This window comes from Geospiza fortis, unplaced genomic scaffold (assembly GCF_000277835.1).
Source record: "Geospiza fortis unplaced genomic scaffold, GeoFor_1.0 scaffold104, whole genome shotgun sequence".
Taxonomy (NCBI): domain Eukaryota; kingdom Metazoa; phylum Chordata; class Aves; order Passeriformes; family Thraupidae; genus Geospiza; species Geospiza fortis.
The window spans coordinates 2153211-2172735 of record NW_005054325.1 but is presented as its reverse complement, the minus strand read 5'-3'; the positions used below and the strand labels follow the sequence as shown (position 1 = coordinate 2172735).

Below are 19525 nucleotides of genomic sequence, written 5' to 3'. Positions count from 1 at the left end.
AGCTTCTTGAGTCAGAAATATGTATGAATGCAACCTCTACCTTCGTTATAACTAATCAGCCCTGTCCGGTGTGTGTGTATAGAGTATTCTGTGCTGCCAAATGTTTTTACACAGTCTTAGTTTATACATCCAGTTTTTCAGCAATGTGATCACAATGTCCATTATTTTTAGTAAAGAGTGGGGATGTACATTTATTGTTCTTGGATTATCCCTGTGTAACGGGGAGAACTTTGAGACTTTTGCGTAATGAAAACAGATTGTGACCTATAGCAAGGGAAACTAGACCACCATTTTTTACTACCTTTAGTATTTCAGTATTTCAGTGTGGATAAGGGAGGCTTTGGGATGGCAATCTCCCTTTAGAATTTTGTGTAAATATTCACACTTTCTAGTGTGGTTATGTGACCTTCTTTAGAAGCAAGTGTGTGGGTTTTTTTTTTTGTTTTTGTTTTTGTTTTTTGTTTTTGTTTTTTTGTGGGTTTTTTTTGGGGGGGGGTTTGTTTCGTTGGTTTTTTTGGGTTTTTGTTTTTGGTTTTTTTTTAATTGTGGGAGAAATCTGCTGCTTACAAAATCTGCTGCTTACAAAAGGTGAGGAATTGTTTTGAGCTATATCTTGCTATCCACATAGGCTAACAGACAGCTTTTTCAGCACTTTTTATGCTGACTGCAAGGTTGCTTTAGGTTTTTGAGCAAAGAGGTGTACTTGGGCCTTAACAGCTTGCATGTCTAGGATGAAATATAGTCCTTGTTTGATGCCTGTTAGCCCCAGCAGTCCTGGGAACAGGACAGTCCAGGACAAAGAATTGCTGGCTTACTGAGAAGCAGGAGGAAGGTAAGATACTCACAGGAACAACTTGCAGAATTATAAGGGGAGACTATAAGGGCAGTGTGACGAAAGCACAAGTAGTGACATGATAAACTCCCTCTCTTCCATAAAAAGACCATGACTCTCCTTGAGTAGAAGTACAGTTCCTGATGTAAATATTGCTCAGTGTCTAAAGGAACATAACTCACCCCCTTCAAAGAACAGGAGCAGATACCCATCCCTGTGGGCTTTGTGTCTTGAATTGGATTTGTGGTTACACAGGTGAAAGTCCATTAGGGAGGAAGGTTTAAAAACCTTTGAACATGGCTCATTTTTGACCTAATAAACATTGAAATAGTGGTGGTTAGAGGTGAGGCTTTGACCTTTGGCTTGACATCACTGTTCTGTCATCTTCAAAAGATGATGTAAGGCTTCCTCAATATGAAATAAACAATGTTGTTAAAAACATTTTAATGGCAGTCAAACAAAGCACTTTAAATGTACAATGTTAATTTGGTGAATAAATCAGCACAGCAGAAGTTAAGTAGAATAAATTTTGTTTCTTGTGTTCATTATTAAAAAAATAAAAGAAGGCAACAGAATTCTTTTTCCTATAAAGTAATGAATGTACCCTTTGAAATGAAATATTTTAAAATATTTTATCCCATCAGGCAAAGAGGTATCAGGTAATACAAGACTTGGAGAGAGGGAGAGTGAGCTGGAACAGAGTTTCACAGGGTTTTTGTTTAAAGCGCACACAAAGTAGCATTGACTGCTACTCCTTATTTTTAAATATTTTTTATGGTTGTAATTTTGTAGCAGTTGAGACCAGGTGGGTCTGGAGCACATTATCTGTCAGTACTGTGTGCATCATGCCAACTGAAGGGCAGTTAAAGGATATTTACTGCCTCTCCAGTAATTCCCAGTGCACCAAATCCATGTATTTGTGGTAGTGAGGACTTCAGTACTGTTATCTGTGCTTGTCAAAAACATAAAAAGGATGGCCTCTTTCTACACTAGTTGCAAGAAACTTTCCTATACCCAGTTTCTAAGATAACATTGTTGAGCACACACAGGCTGCCTGAATTTGGGGAATACAGGAGAAAGCTGTTTGCCAGCCTTGGCTACTGATGTGTTTAGTATTAATTGGAAAAAACAACAGGGTAAAAGAAGGTCATGCCTAGGTTCCAAGCTTCCACAACACAGTGATGCAGACATAGTTACAGGTATTGTACACAGGTAGAATATCTGCCACTGAAATTCAATTGTATCTGCCTGTGAACTGTATAGGGTCAAAATTAAAATCATCTTACTTACAGCTGTATGACTGTAGTATTTAGTGTGAGTGTACTTCTTGGGACAGTGCAGTTGGAGGATAAATTATTTAACCGTTGCTCTCTTCACTACAAGTTACTGATGATGCATTGGTACATTTAAAATCTTAATGTCTTTTTAATGTGCTTTTCTGATAATAGCACTTCTCATGAGTGTTTACTTTTTTTTTTTTTTGCAAATAATACCTTTTACAATGCCTGATAATAAGCACAAGCTATAATTAAAGATAATGTTTGTAAGAAACTTAAGAGATACTCTTGTCTAGATTGGATTGTGGTTGGATTCCAGCATAATATCCTCGTGTCAGTAAAGTCTACATCAGTTAAGCACAGAATAATCAAAGTTATCTTCATAGCATAAGCTGGGATTCTTCAACAAAAGACTTACTTGAATTCTCACACCTCAGTTGTGTTGATTGCACTTGTGATAGTTTAGCAATTCCTGGATATTAAAACTGTGATTAAAAAAATGTTTTCAGTTAATAAATAGCTTCTGTGAAAGCATCAGATTTTGTGGTTTATTACGTTATTCAGTGCTGAATTGACAAATTGACAGCAGCCACATTAAGTTCAATCTCTCAGATTTGCAGAGATTTTCTTCTGACAGCTTTATCACCAGAAAAGACACCACTTCTTTGCATCCACATGTTCATATAAGGTAAGATTTCTATACCCCCAATTACAGTCCCTTGAATCTAAATCAGATAGATGAGACTACTTGGGCACAGTAATATGCCATCAGTCATTTTGTATTGCCAGTCTTTTATGCTGAGTCAAACACTTTTATCACAAAACAGATCAGAGTGTCTTCCCTGCTTTTGTAATGGGATTACTTGCATAATTCTTTATTTCATTAATTAAGATTTAAATTATAGTTTTGGCAGCTCTTTCACTTCTGTTTATTTAATACAGTCTTGAAGCCTGAGAAACTGTTTAAATTTCCAGCTTGACAAAATCATGGCCAAGTTCTAGTTTATTTTCCTAAGTTACTCTTTAAACAGCTGTTTCACAAACATACACACACACACCCATTGCCTGACTTCTCTGTGTAAAAAGCTTTCAAGAAACTATGTTTACCTGTTCTACTAGATATTAACAACTTAGCTATCTTAAAGATTTAAGTATGGTGTTCAGAAGCTCTAAATTACATTTTAGCACTTGTTTAAAGGGTTTCTAGGTCAAAACTTCCTGCTTAGGTCCTTCCAAGAAGAACCATGAGAAGTTGGTGGTTTAGTCACTTCATCAGTGAGTGCCAAAGCTGCTTAGCACAACTGGCTGAAGTTGTGTTGGAATCATGCCCATTATCTTCTGCTGCACCCCTTACTCACAGGGATGGGGCAAGGCTACTGCTATTACCAAATGTTCAGTGCAATAGCAAAGGGGCAGATTCCATCCTTCAACAAAGGACACGTGTATCTTATCAGCTCATTCAGCTGCCAGGATTCCCTTGCAGTCCAGCGGCAATGTTTTGTGCCATCCAGACTGAGGCACTGTGTATCCAAACAGACTTAAAAAGTTGCTTTCATGCTGTGTGATTTTTTTCCTTACAGAAAGACACTTGTATCTCATAGCACCCTTTATTATCACTATTCTGCACAAACTTAATACACAGTGATGGAAGGATTTTTCTTTTCCAGTTCAGAAACAAGGAGCATAACCTACCCCTACCAGCGTATTTTGGGTTATATTGCACACCTGTATCTCTGATTACTGCTAAGCAGCTGACTCAAGTATGGAATCTGTTACAGAGTAAGTCACAGCACCTGTGAAACCACCACACTTGGCATGACAGCTGGTGATTACTTCCACACAGCCAATTGAACCAAGTAAGGACAAGCACAACATGAAAATTTATTGTGAAGTGCAGTAAATTATTTTTTTCCTGCTCTCTGATCTGCTGAGTTATGTCATCTCTCTAGTAAAAGATGCTTCTGCCAGTAGGGAGGGAAGGAATCAGCTACTACACTGCTTTTATGTTTGAGTATGGACAAGCTATGGAAGACAACATATATCTATTAACCTGGCCTGACTGTGGGATCCAATACAGAATACCATGCCTAAAAAAGTACTTGACAAGTTTCTAAAAGGAAAGACAAAACTTTATTAATAGTTACATAAAGTAGTAATTTCAGCTCAGAAATGGTTCCAGTTACAATACAATAGCATTTGCAATAAATAACATTTTCTAGAAACAGATTCCTAATATAAATTCTGTAATAGCTCACCCATCCACCCACAGGGAGAAGTGCTTTCATACAGAGACAAAATACAGATGTGCAGCTCATCTGCACCTGATTCATAGTCTGTACAAAAATCATTTGCCTTTGTTGCCTCCTTCTTAAAATTTCATTTCTAAATTTTCTATTTCCCTCCTTTGCCTTGGGGAGTTAAGGATATAAAAGGTACATGAAATGGGTTTTTCTTTGCTGCAGAAGTATAGGATTAGTATTCAAGTTAGGGATCCCTGATAAGCAATAATTGACATTAAGAAACTAATTCATCTGTATCCCATTTCCTTTCTCCTGGAGGAACATTTTCCTCTCTCAAATCTCACCTAAATGTCAGAAGACTATACTTAGTGTTCTTTTATTACCACCACCCTGAAGCTCCACCTGACTACTGCCCATTACCGGTATACAGGGGGCAAAATTAATTTCACTTGGCGTGAGCAGGAAGAGAACATTTCCCTAGGAACTCAATTACTTCAAGAACATCAGAGTATCTGAGGAAAGTTTGCACCAGCACCGAGAACACATGCATGCACTCACTGTCTCACTGTTAAGTTCCTTGCATGTGTGTGAACTTCTGATTGCCCAAAGGAGACAAAAGAAAGGAAAATTGACACTGTATAAGCAAACAGCTGACAGCACAAAACAGATGCTTGAACAGCACTTTTATCTGATGCATCTGACAGAGGGAAAGTAAGACTGTTTACTAAAAGGACAGAGTTGATAATCTATTCTTACACACACAACAAGAATAACCTTTTCACCTATGTAAATAAACAATTGTCTGTAATTAGACATATTGCATTTTGCTTTGTTTTTTCTACTTAATATGACAGGTTGAACCACAGGACAGAGAATTTGGATGTGGATCTCAACAGATTTGCCAAGGTAAAGTTTCTTCCATACTGCAGTACGATTCTAGTTAGGAAAATAAAATCCACAAGACCTGTTCACAGCCATGGCAGTTTCATGTTGTGTATGTGCTGCATTGAATACTACAATTGGATACTGAACCTGTTTAATACTTGGGAAGTTTTTTTCCAAAATACACTCCTTCCTTAAAATGCAAACAAAGGCAGTCCTTTTACATAGCTGGACAATCCCTTGTGTGTGTAAAATCAAGACACGAATGAAAATCCAGTGCTTACATTTCAAGGCAATGAGGCACTGCAAGTATCACTACACTGCCTGCCTTCAACAAGAGGCAGTATCTTAGCAGTGCCAAACTGAATTATTCTTTATTTTCAGTAGACTCTGAGCCACACAGGACAAGCTCTATCTGGTTTCCTCTGCTTTTCAGTGCAGATGAGTCTTTTGGGAATTTTACAAATCAGCTGCCAGTACTCTTTCTCTATGTGAAGGAAAACAGTGTGCAGAAGTAAATGTGAGGACTGAGAACCTGCTTGGAATCTATAATAACCTGAAACAAAGGATTAGAATCCAAATCCTGCCATTGTGTTTGCATTACAGCCAGTTTTCTGACCCTTCATTCAAGGTATGAACTGACATCCTGCAAGAAAGCAGTAGTTCTAGAAGTAACAATTATACTGAATCAAGATTCAAGGCTTGCTATAGTCCCTCCTAAATTCCTGACACAAACATGCTTGCCCAAGTGACACAAACGTGATACCACAAATTCACAGAGCCAGAAATTATTGCTTTCAGCTTCTGTGCAAGTGCCACATATTAAAAGCAAGCCTGCTCTTATGGTAAGAGGAATAACTTCTTCCAAGCAGGTGGAATAATCAAAGTAGAATCAGAAGCAGCTGAAAAATTTAAACTACATTCAACTTTGAAAACACAGCTAAAATACTGTTAGCAATAAAGATGTTAAAGTATCACCAGAGAACTGAATTTACCAAGCAACTTCCACTTGCTAGGGCCTTATACAATAAGAAACTGGTCTAAATATTTCTTATTTGTTAGAGTGAGAAACACTTAGTCAAATCATGCATATGTTCTCATGGCCCATGAACTTACCAGAGATCCAAAGAACTGGGCCCACCAGTGTGCATCCATGGGCAGGGGAATAGTCCTGGAAATTCTGCAGCATTAAGGAATGCAGGTTTATGATTCGTGCAGTTGTTTTACTAGAGAAATGATTCTTCATTTTGGTGGGGTTTGAATGTTTGTTTTTGTTTTAAAAAAAGATATTTCAATACCTTCAAAGAAGAACATCCTAGGTTTCAGCACTGGCTTTAAAAACATAAAATAAACCCAAAAGACATAAGTCACTAATTTCACAAAACTGACAGATGCTGCAGACTGCACTGACATGTCCTAGAAGGTAAGCTTATAGATAAAGGCACACTGGAGACAGTATTTAGCAGAAGCATCAATGGCAGCACAGCACGTACAAACTTGAAATTATTTAGGCAACTTATTTCCTTGTTTAAAAATGCATGTTTTCAAGAGAATAATTCCTGGTAGAACATTCTGTTTAGTTGTTCATAATGGATTAAGCCAAACATTTGGATTTCAAAGGACAGAAATAAATTACTGTTTTGAGTGGGCTTTAAATTTTTTCAGGAATGCTTTAAAATGAACACTGCTTTTATTATGTTAACACATCTGGAGCAGGAACTGAAAGACATCAGAAGCTGACCTTGCTTTTGTTGATCAAGATATTTAAAAATATATACATATACATACACACTCACACTCTCAAGAAGAGGGAGAGTGTGATAAAGTAGATTTGTTTCAAGAAATAGCCTAAACCCCCCATACACAGAGCTGAAACTTGGTTTCTGAATAAAGCAAATCATACCATTCATACTGCACTGCTTATGGGAAAAGCACAGACAACACCTGTATTAGCCCTTTTTAGCTCTTCACTGCCTCTCCCACCACAATGACTCCTGCAGTCACACAAAGGTCTCCAGAAAAACGCAGGGCTGGACACAGGGTAAATACTCCTCAGTGCTGAATTAGTAGCCTTAGGGACTGCTACTGACTGCACTTGATAATCAAAAGTATGAAACAAGTTATGAGCATGCTATGTTGCTGCAACTTTTGACCACTGATTTCTTCCAGCCTAGACAGTTTTGAGTGCTGCCCAAGTCCATTAACAAGAGAACCACAGAAGCCACAGTGTTCAACCCAGCTACTCTGTTGTGTCAGACTTCAAAGAAAGGATGGAGAAAGCCCCAAAATCCTCAACTACATTATTCCTCATGATGGAAATGGGCTATGTACTCTCCCTGATCCTTGTAAACTGCTCCCCTCAATCTCTATACTGCTCCATCCTCTGATAACAGGTTCTCTACCACTGGATTAAAAAAATCCAAAACAACAAAACAAACCCCCAAAACATTAAAAAAAAACCCTCTTCAAAAATGCTCCCAGAGGAATGCTTTCTCCATCAAAACACATCTTCCTCTATCTCAGCCCTAGACTTCAGTACATCAGTAGAGTACCCCCAGGAAAAGCTGATGTCATGGCTAAACAGTACCACTTGATACAGATGCTCCCACAAGTGAGGCCTGTGTATAAAAGTCAGGTCTTCAGTTAGGGATTTCAAAAGCAGTATTGGGGACATGATTTCAAAGCCTAACAAGCAGACTGTGAAGAAATTACCCAGACTGTGAACAAGAATGTCAGATCTGCAATACACCTATCCTTGCCAAAGACCAAAAAGGATCTCTTTAGGCCAATACACCCAGTCACTCAATAGCCAGAGAGAAAAAAGTCAAACAATCTTATGTTCAAGCTAAAACATTGCTCAATACCAATTACCACGACAATGAAAGTACAATGAACCTCTTGCTCCACACAGGGCATTTGCCACAAACATTTCACTGCACAAGTGCCCAGCACATCCTTTAACTGGGCACTTGATACTGACAGATGAAACTCACCTCAGCTGAGCATTCAGTCTTAAAAGGTCCAGAGCTCCTCAAAGTGATCTAAAAAGATTGTTTGGGATGCTCAAAATGCTTCTTAAGTTGCATCACACCAAGTCCTTCCTGCTACAGTTTCCTGGATGGACATGGGAGAGCCAAAGCAATTTGATCATTACAGAAGTAACCTAAGGCTGGATTTCCCTGCAGACATCACACCTCCTATGTGAATACAGGGAATGTTGCATCCTACAGGACACAGATATACCATGTTACATTACAGCTGATCCAGTGCAACTGCTCCAGTTTTTAACTTTCTCTGAAAACAAGAATGTTTTCACCCAATGAATACTACCCTACCCAATGAACACTATCCTAGAAAAGGAAGTCCCAAAGTACAGATGGATAAAGACAATGCACTAAAAATGCCCTTTGTGTTTCCATCCTAAACTAAAAATTAAGATGGAACCTGTGGCCACATATTGCTCTCTATAATTGTAAGGAACTTCATCTATATTGGCTTTTGCTGTTGTAAATCACACCACTTCTCAAAGAGAGCATTAGGAGCACATATTAATCTGTATGCTGTTGTTAGTTACCATAGTTTATAGCAGAACAGCCCTGGCTAGTTTTGTAGTAGTGATATAGAAAAAACGCCTTCTGAAGTTCAAACATTCAGCACAAAATATGCAAGAAATAAGATGTGCTTTTTCTTGTTCCTATAATGGTGACAAGAGGAGTTAGCTGACCATCTAATCCTTTCTCCCTCCTTCTGCCTTCCCCTACCTGTGCTAAAAATTTACCCTTTAATCTGCAATTAGTTGATATTTTAGGAAGATTTTGGTTCTGGAAAAACAGAAGTGGGCCAACGTTTCAGATGTGTCGCACCAGTGTGCTCTGTGCTTTTACCCTCATTCAGTTATCTGTCTTTGGAGCTGTAGTTGAAGGAAACTCCATTTCTGACAGACCCATTTATAAGTGTTCTAGAATTCTCTCTTTCAATCTTTTCTCTGCTGAAGATAGTGTCCTGATCACTGTCAAACTCTGACTCAGAGACCATCAGACTGGAGTTGTGTTCTGTACTTCTGTGTTTTATACCTGACAATAGAAAAGCAAAACAAACTCATTAGAAAGGCTTGGATTTTTAGTAGCATATTACCATCTTCTCCCCTGCTGTGATATGAAAGGTAAGTGAAAACATTCCCTGAAGTGCAATGTAACAGCACTCACCAATACAAAAACTGACTTTAGAAGTATCATATACCATTTCAGATACTTTAATGACTTCATTGCAGGCCCATCAGTTTACAACTCTGAAATGTAAATATAAGTATTTAAATTTAAATGTAGTTGAACAACTAGATTATCTTAGTACACACCCAATATATTAGTAATATCTTGAATCTGGAATCAATCTGTCCACTCAATGACCTTATTAACATGAGTGGCAATGAAAGGTCAAGATTTCTACAGAAATATTATCTCTGTCTTTCTAGGACAGCAGTTTCTCAGAATGATTTTGCTTCCTTGGATTCCAACATTTCCCTGGCTAAAAACTATAAGTCAGGTAAATTAAAAGACATGTAAACAGCAGCTGAAATCTACTGATGTGTAACAGGGCACTGATGGGTCATGAGGGAACTGCTGTGCAGCCACAAAACCAGCTCCAAATTAAAGCATGTGCTGAGGAGGAAGGCTGACATGGAGAAAATCAGTGGGGCAATTGAATGTTCTAAATTAAGATAAACTCTGAAGCTCAGAGCAGAGGCTGAGCCCAAGGCTTTATTAAAGAAATTAACTGATTCTCCCACATCCACTTCACTGTCTATTTGTATCTACCATTCCCAAACCTGTAGGCCTGCTTCTGGGCTCCTCCTGCCTACAGGTATAAATTCAGACACCCTGGCTGCACAGTTGGTGGGTGAGCTTCCAGACTGCCATACAGCACCTACCGTATTTGGGCCGTAGCTCCATCCTCTCCTGTTCGTCTATGTTATCTAGGATGGTATATTTTGTTTTCTTTCTTATCTTTGTCCTCTTCCTGCTAAAAAGATAGTAACCAAAAAGACATTTAATTCTCATGTACACAAATAAATCTGCCCCCCACTTTCTTTTCATATACATACACCAATATACAGAATGTCATTGTATTTTCTCACCTCCACTTAAAAATACTGCTAGTTTATACCTGAGTAAGGCAGTTGTACAATATGGACAAGACAGTATAGCTAATTTTCACTGATATAAAAAGATGAAGAAAGAAAGGCAGATTGATTTGCTCTCCTAAGCCACAGTTTGTTCAATTTCAGCATAGTAACTACAAACATGGTAGATGAATATTCATGTGCCCCACAGTTCACAGTGGAGAAGCTACCTTACTGCTCAGCCAGCATTACAGCAACAGCCAGCCTGGGCCTCCTCTCCATGATCTTCTGTAGAATTCATCTGGCAACTCAAAGTTTTTAAAAACTCCAAATCTCCAGCCAAATCTTGAGTCTACACTGTCTTTTTCATGTGGTTTCCACAAGGCAAAGGGAATCTCTTGACATTCTGTCCCATGCTGTAATTCCCTCCTCTTTGTCACATGGATCTGTATCAACGAGCCCTCACTCTCAGGCACAAGCCATATGAGGACAAAGGACAGAAGCAGCTGAACTTAAAAAAAATCCCTCAAATAATCATCCAATATGCACAAGCCTGTGAGGCTCCATCCCACACTGTGGGAGCGGAATGGGTCACACTTTACTATTTAAAGTTTTCTATTAACAGCGCTGTTCCTTCAACCATAAAAAATAAAATTGGTATCAACTCCTACACATCCTTTACATACTGCAAAGACACCCTAGAAAAAGATGAAAACCCAGAAAGATTGTGATGGCATTTATTTTTTGCTAACACCTGAACAAGCTATCTATTTGCTGAGCTGTTTGAGCTGCAGCAAAAACACTTGCTCTAGTGACAGAACTTGCAGGGGCTTGTCACTTGAAAGAGAATTTCTTATCAGCTCACTAGGAAAGACTGGAGGGGAGGCAGGGAGAGAAAAAACATTCAGTAGTATGAATGCTCCTGTTTAAGGAAAGAGGAAGCAAGAAGTCTGCATGACTGAGATCACTAGAGTACTCCTTGCCTGTAAGCCACATGTAGCCTGGGCACCCACCCTTCTTGTCCAAAGCATAAAACAGACTGGGAGCAGATCCCTTCCCATGGCCTAGAACATTCCTACATCAGTGACCTTCAGCACGTGCCTTTTGATTTTTTAGCAGGGAGTACCTGCAGGACTCAGTAGGAGACTGAAGATCTGCAGTATACTCTCAGCATTTTAACATCAATTATCACTTAATATGAAGGATACTGCAACATCAACTTTTTGGTTTTCATAATTCAGAAGAGCACAGACACACAAATGGATGCTCCTTCTTTTTTCAAAAGAAGTGTGTGTCTACAGAGACAGCTACAGGAAGCTCCTCACAATGTCCAAAATGAGCTCTGTGGTTTAGTGCTACGGACTGGACTAAAACGTGGCAGTTGTGTGCAATTTTTGTGTAGACCCCATCAAAAAGAACACAAATCATGTACCTTTTACAGCAGCAGATGCAGAACCAGGCAAGCCCTACCATGACCACAATCAAAATAAAAACAGATACAGTCACATAGAGTATACTCCACTCTGAAAAAAGAAACACAACAGTGTTTTGTAAGGTCATATGAATAGAGTAACTGCTAATACAACTCCATTAAAATAACCAATCCTGAGGAAAGGGGAGTGGCAACAGGAATGTAGAAAAACTCAGCACCAACATATTCTTAGAGGAATTCCTAAAAATCTTTAAGCTTTAAGATTAGAAGTGCACATTAGATATACTATTAGGTATTAGATACTCTCAAACACCTTTTACCATCCCAAGATATCTGAAGTCTATGTGGAACTGACAGTCCTGCAAAGGGTCATGGTTATCACCTCAGTTATCATTCCCTAACTGAAATAAAAAGAGGTGCTCTGGGTCTGGCACTTTAGAAGTACTTCAGAAGAGGAGCTGATTAGATGTAGATCCTTCTAGTTCCACATTTATATTTATAAATCCAGGTAAATAGGAAAGGATACAGAGAGATTTGCAATCATTTGAACTACAACATGTGTATACTCACAGTTGTCAGTGTTATCAGGTTCTAAAGGTCAGTATTGGTCAATCTGGAAGACTGATGTCTTCTTTGCTTAGATCAGATCATATTCTGGCACAGAAGCATCAACCACCCACTCAGAGAAATTGAAATTGTTGCCTCTTTTCCAGCTTTGCAACAGTGCTACTCAAAAGCTTTGCAATGCCCATGTTATTCAACAAACCCTCCAAGTGGCCCCAAATTGTTGCAAAATCTCCCTCCCACTACCAAGTTTTCACATTATTTAATCAAATAGTGATTCTCTTCAAAATTTAGGCTACTACTGTCAAGATATCATTTCAAGAAATTATTCAAATATCTTTCTATAGAAAAGTATTGTTGGGCTGGAAAACACAGACTGTTTTAGCCTCCCCTCAGCATCTACCTCTTAAGTATTCCCCATTCTGAGAACAAATAATCGACAATCTCACATGACAACAAGTTACTCTTGAAAGACATCCCACAACACCCAAACTCACCACAATTACTCTCTCCATCACTGAAATAACGATGAATCAAGTTTTCCATCCACAGCTGGTAGCAAATGCAGCGCTTTGTTATGGGGTCACAGTGCCCATGTCCAGAGCATTTCAAAAGACAGGCTAAGAACAGAACCAAACACAGGGTCCATTGTGTAAGTGGACAACTTGTCATCCATTCTCTTAATGTTAGACTAGATTGGTGGCAAGCCATCTGGCTCATAACACTGTGATATGTTTTGAAACTCCCTTTCCTTTGGGCTTATGTTTCAAACAGATCTACAATCTAGCAGACTGGTAGCTCTGCAGAAAAATAATGTAATCAGAGTATATTTATAATAGAACAACAACCTTCTCAACCAGTAAATAGAGACAGAATTTACTGCACAATCAGTGACTATTTTATCACCAGAGCTTGCTTACTTTGTTTGTACTTGAATTGTTGTGTCCTGATTTTAAATTATGGAGAAGTTGTGTCTGTAATACCTAAGGATCATAAAGGGTTGACATTACTAGTGAAGCTTAAAATAAGCTTAGAAGTTCAAGTATCTTTTTGGGCAAAATAAAGAGTTCATTATAGGAAACCCCAGTGGCCTGTGTATATTGCAAAGCTTGGAAAACTAGGTGGTAACACTGATATCACCCATTTTGCCTGATACAGGCAGACAAGAAGTTAGATTACAAGCCTATTTACTGGACACTAAAAGCCCTGAAGGAAGCATAGACATGACACATATCTACTTTATGGCTATATTAAGTTTTGCATATCTTGTAAGAAAAGGTATCTTAATCCTCATAATCTCATCATCCTTAAATATACCTTTAAGGTATCTTTATCCTCATTCCACAGGCCTTCCTGATGCAGACCAGATTAAGATGTGCTTTTGCCTGCTGATACAGATGACGTCTTTTAAGAGTGACTGACACCAGTCTACCTACCACAAATCATGAAGCATTTTAAGTATTGTCCTCAACATCATCTTTTGTAAAGCTACACCCACCAAGCCCAGACACCAGATGGCAGACAGAAAGACTTCATGCAGTGTTTCCAGGTGCTGTGTTAGCCAAATGTCTGCAAAGTTCTGAGCTGGGCAAGCACAACCCAGAACATACCAGCCGTGTCAACTCGCAGGACTTTAAAAAGCAGGAAGTCAGCCTTCTGTTTCAAAAGCTGCACGTGCAGAGTCCGTGAGACGTCTGATGCCTTGATCACCGTGGAAGGATGCCCGTTCTGCACGTAGAACACAACTGCGGTGCTGCAGAAAGCACAGCTAAAGTCAGGACTGCTGTCACAGACCACTTTTGTTCAGCAATAAAGGCATATAGCGTTTAGTCTTTCTTGCTTCTGGAAAGCCAACATCACCACTGATAAAGATTAGGGAACTCTGTCTGTGGAGCACTCAACTGATCTTCATTCTGAGCTGGGAACACCAGCAGTTCTTGGGATTCTCAGTTTCACAGAAGACAGAGGAGGATAACAGCAAATATAATTCCTCCTTGGTCTTCCTGACTTTTGCTTTAAGTATGTATACATTTGCTTTCTCCACTGTCATATAAAGCCTGTCACAAAACACTCTGAAGCAATTTCACTAAATTTAGGAAACTGAATTTAATAGAAGAAAAAGCTCAGACGCAAGGGATGCAGAGAACTTCATGTGGAAGCCCTCCTGCCCTGTCATCCACAACTTGTAAGTTGGGTGGGTCGTCCTGTATCAGACACTTCAGGGAACATTTTAATTTGAAAAGCTGTGATTAAAAATATCATAGCTATAAATTGTAGACTTTCCACACTGTGTTTTTAAATTTTAAGAAGCTCCCCAAAAGCTAAACAAACATCAAAATGGGTTCTAAATTACAAAGTGGTTGACAACAAGTAATTTAAAGCTAACTCATGTAAACAGGTTCTACCAATCATGCTGACAAGTTTCTCAGGGTACACACAGCCATCTCTAGCATTCTACACCAAGTGGAGGGAGTATTTCTTCTTCACGGTAAAATACCCCATTTAAGAGAATCCACTGTGGAGTTTTCTGTGCCAAAAAATGGATTTTCATCACCAGTTACCTGGGAAAATGTTTATAAAATATTAAGAATATCAAAACCATGGAGAAGAAGTAGAAAAAAAAGGGGAAATAAAATAGGTTTGATTAAACAGAGCTGGAACATTATTCTGAAATACAATAAATGCTTCACTGTGAGAAAGTCTGTTTATCTCACTCCATCCAACATTTGGAAAAAACAGCAGCACTGTATGGAACAAAGACACTGAAATATGCATAGACTTTCTTTAAAGGAAAAAGAAAAAACTTGTACAGAAGAAATGGGATTTTTTTAAAACAAAACACAGCAGTTCTGAGCCTCTACAGAGTTTACTTCATCAATTTTCTACCTTCTACCAAGAAATTCACCTTTTACAGTATATTCTGTTGAGAAGTATAGCATTTTTTGTCATCTTACGAAAGATTATTTTGCAACTAATTATGAGCAGTGAGAGAGGCAAAGTAAATCACAAGTCTTTCTGGCACAACAGGACATCTTTGTACCTTATATCCGAGTAGGCTTGTATCTTCTGAACTTTTATATCTGAATCCAGAACATTTAGCAGTACAGCCAACTGTCTCACCAGAGTGTCCTTCTGCTGCTCACTTAGCTGTCCCACTCCAACCTGCAGGATCAGCTCCACCAGACCATTCCTTTTGGGATCTGACAGAAGAAGAACATGCTATTCCTTCAGAGCCTGGCAAGTATTTCAGTAGCAACATGCAGGACTTGAAAGTATTTATTAACACTATAGTTTTCTGCATAAGACCCCATCACTGATAAGCCAACTCTTTTGTGTTCTTAGAGAAGTACTCAGTTTATTTTGTCACATTATCTATGAAACACACCTGGTGGGTCCTAAGATAGTAACCCATCTTATCAATAAAAATAAAGTACTTCAGGGTGCACTTCCAGCATTTACACATTTCTGTGCAGAAGAGCAACTTCTGCTCTCCTAAATGCTGCCTTCTTAAAGTCAGAGGTAAGAACTAGATGAGTCCAATTACCAAGTTCCCTGCTAGTAATCTACTGCTGACAATTCAGGAAAAGGGAGCCAAAGAGGGACTCGTATTGTAGCATGCAAGACAGTGAACAAGTCTAAATGAGGATGGTAAATTTGAGAAACATCAGGTATGTTTACCCTGCCTACCCTTACAAACTGAGGTTTCTGTTGTATGGTGCTTGAATTTCTTGAGGGCCTTGCAAACAAAACAAACTTCACAGATATCTCATGAGAATCAGAATCCAATTACTATGACTACCATTATCATTGCCCAGAAGCCAGATAAACAAGGTATCTCTGACAGACCCAAAATTTCAGATTCTTTTCCTGAGACTTCAACTTCCATCACTTAGCTATTTCACCTGCATTTACAACCCCCTGAAATTCTTTGAGGAATTTTTTGGTCTTTCAGGATGAAAGGAGAAAAACAAACAAAGCCACACTTTCAACCATCAAACAGCAGCATTTGTACTTAAATTTAATGGTCAGCTCCCATCTCTTTCTATTGGCCAAACTAATTAACAACCAGAAAAAGAAACAAAAAAACCCAAAGATTAATGAGAAGCAACAAAAGCCTAATGAAAATATCAACTAGTAGGTATAATTTTTATTTATTTATGGTCCTAACTGTGGCAACGGTAGTAGCTAAGAATCCTTATGTCACCTTTTAACACACTTGGGCCTAGTCACAGAACAGTAAGAAGGCAGAAAGAGAGAGACCTGTTTGCTCTGTGTTTTAACTTGAGAGATTCTCATCAACATCTGAATAAATAAGTGAAGAGGAGAACAAAGATGTGGTATTCACAACATGTCGATGACCTTTTAATTGTCATACCAGGCCGCACTTCAACAGTTGCTGAATCAACATCCGAGTCTCCCTTAGCATCTGTCACTTTCAAGTGGAAAATATAGGTTCCTTCCACAAGGTTAGTTAGCTGCAGTACTGCCTCGTGGTCTGAGCCATGGATCACATCCTGCAAAAACAAGGTCCAGAATAGTTACACCCTCAGAGAAAGATTTCATTTGCAGTTTTCATTATCAAGTCAGCTATCTGGTATGATGCTGTGTGCTCTTGCTTTGACTTTTGGGACAAATGTGACCTACCTACAGTTTATAGCAGAGTAATGAAATTTGGAAGTGACATTTAATGAGGATGTCTGCACACTATGGATATTTTCATTAAGAATACCCAAAGAGAGAACAGCTGACAATCTGAAGGACTCATCTTCTTGAAAATCCAAGACAGTTACATTATTATTTCTCAATTTTATTCTGGTATCCTTAGTTCTGCTTCCTTAACTCCTAATTTCTTCTTCTTGGAGTTCATGCATTTTCAACTATCAACTCTGCCAGCTATATTTAAGCTAAACCTTTTCAATTCTTACAGACTCATGTGAATTGCTTCTAAAAGTTTTTTTTTTTATGACTTTGCTTCTTCTCCTCTCCCAGTACTTGCTAATTTACTGATCTTGCTGATCTCCTTGAGACCAAAGAGCTGTCCACAAAACATTTTGCAAATAGGGAAAAAACCCAGTTTTACTAGCTGACACATAACTGAAGTTTATCCTCAGGTATTTCTGCTGTCTGCCCCACTCAGAGAGCAGAATTCCCTGCCCTAATCGTCTGCCAGGGAAGGTGCCTACACATGTAATACCATTTTTACCTTAAACTTTACCTCATATGCTACCAGGCAGGATTCCTTAATCTTTATTGGTACTTGCTCTCTCAGACCCTTCCTCCTTGGAATCCTTGGAATATCTGGATTTCAGATTTTATTTTTCTCTCAAACACATTAGTTTCATACTATCACCAATTACTCTGCATTGCTGCAGTCCTTAGTTACTATGTTCTCTAGCTGTACTGAAAACATCACCAGCCTCTTGAACTACAGCATTACAGAGAGCAGGAGAGACAAACCAGAAACAGGCAGCACACCTGACAGCATCTTATGGGCCATACCCGCTCTCCCTCCTGCAGTTACGTGCATAACAAAAGCCAAATTACATTACAACCTTCAAGAAACTTACCCCAGCTGCTGGGCTTTGACCATCCCGAATCCACAAATATGACACAATCCCCTGGTCATCAGCAGACCCTGAGCCATCCAAGGTAACAGAGTTGTTTGGAAGCACTAGAACATGCTTCCCACCAGCATGTGCCTGGGGTGGACTGTTGTTTTCTAGCCATAAAAATAGTGGAGAAGGATTTGCTTTCAAAACATGTGACATGCCATTGCCAATACACCCACACTGCAATTCTTTACCTGACAATTACAGACAATAACAACAGAACCTCATATCAAAGCTACAGGGAAAGGATGAGTGGGCATAAAAAATCTGGCTCTGAGCATATTGCAGTTGAGGAGAAAGATCTTTTTCAAAAAGCATTGTGGGATATTCTATTTACAGTCTCACAATAACTTAAGCATCCAATCTTCTCTGTCAAGCAAAAAGATTTTCTGCCTATTTAGAAACACAGCACAGTGTGAGATCACCATGCTGGGACCTTTTCATCTGGAAAATCACTTATTACCCAATAGAAGCTTGTGCAAGATCTTGTATCTTCAAAATGCCTGTATTTGGGCAAAATGCAATCAGGAAACTCAAGAGTAAGAGTAATTCCCAAATGTTTTTTGCTCACCACTAGCAGTGGAACTAAAGGCATGCATTGGGCATATGGTGAAAAAAAGCCAAAGAAGGATGAACATGTTCTCTTTTCAGAAACTAGACATCACTGATTTTTTTCAGAACACAACCAGTAAGCCAGGGCTCAAGGAAGCTGTGGGGCTGAGTGAAATACCTCACTGTACACAAACAGCTGGACATAAATAATCAATCCCAGGCAGATCTCAAGGGTGTTGTCTGTTAACAGCCCAGGGTTGTGCCTCTTCCAAGTAAAATCAGTTGACTAAACTAGGTTATTGGAAAACTGTGTATTTTTAATATCAAACCCGTGCCTGTAGACAGAACTTTATTGTGGCTACACTTCACAGCACAAACAAGACCATGGACACATTTGGGCAGACCTGTTGCCACATACTTCTAACTGAACACTAACTGAAACTCTGAAACAGTTCAAGCAATGTTGCACATGAGTAAAACAAACTCTAGCTTCTTCTCCAAGATGCACATGGGTCACAGCAATGCCAATCCCAAGTATAAATTGGGCAGAGACTAGATTGGGAATAGTCAGCATAATGCCTCTAATCCTTGAAGAGAAGGACTTGGGGTGTTGACTGACAAGAAGCTCAGCACGACCCAGCAATGTGCACTTGCAGTCCAGAAAGCCAACTGGATCCTGGGCTTGCTGAAGGCAACACATCCCTGGAAGTGTCCAAGGCCAGACTGGATGGGGCTTTGAGCTACCTGGTCTAGTGGAAGGTGTCCCAGCCTATGGCAGGAGGTTTAGAACAAGATGATTTTCAAGGTCCCTCCAAACCCAAACCACTCTATGATACTGTGATTATCCTAAAGCCTCTTCTACAGCTTGCATGTTGGGAAAAAAACCCACAAAATGTAAAACACCCCACACTACAGCAACTGTTTCTCTGAATAATTAAAAAAAAAACCAACCAAACAACCCCAACAAAAATAAACCCATCACAAGAACACACCACCAAAAAAAAAATTAAATTTTTAA

General features: G+C 39.0%; 1 protein-coding gene across 4 annotated transcripts in view; it reads right to left on the bottom strand.

The window, feature by feature from the left end:
* Nucleotides 1–4220: 4220 nt before the first annotated feature.
* KIAA0319 (KIAA0319 ortholog) overlaps nt 4221–19525 on the bottom strand; it is a 56616-nt gene continuing 41311 nt past the window's right edge. Inside the window, exons 14-22 of one of the 4 annotated variants that reach the window (XM_005420961.2) lie at nt 17914–18065; nt 16722–16860; nt 15387–15546; nt 13957–14099; nt 12844–12966; nt 11783–11873; nt 10159–10250; nt 9095–9304; nt 4221–8345 (exon numbers count right to left, since the gene is read on the bottom strand). In XM_005420961.2, coding sequence (XP_005421018.1) covers nt 9126–9304; nt 10159–10250; nt 11783–11873; nt 12844–12966; nt 13957–14099; nt 15387–15546; nt 16722–16860; nt 17914–18065 — 1079 coding nt within the window. In that variant the 3' untranslated portion in view covers nt 4221–8345; nt 9095–9125. Of the gene's footprint in view, nt 9305–10158; nt 10251–11782; nt 11874–12843; nt 12967–13956; nt 14100–15386; nt 15547–16721; nt 16861–17913; nt 18066–19525 lie in introns of all 4 variants that reach the window. The other 3 variants (XM_031056985.1, XM_031056986.1, XM_031056987.1) reach the window with 3 other exon arrangements.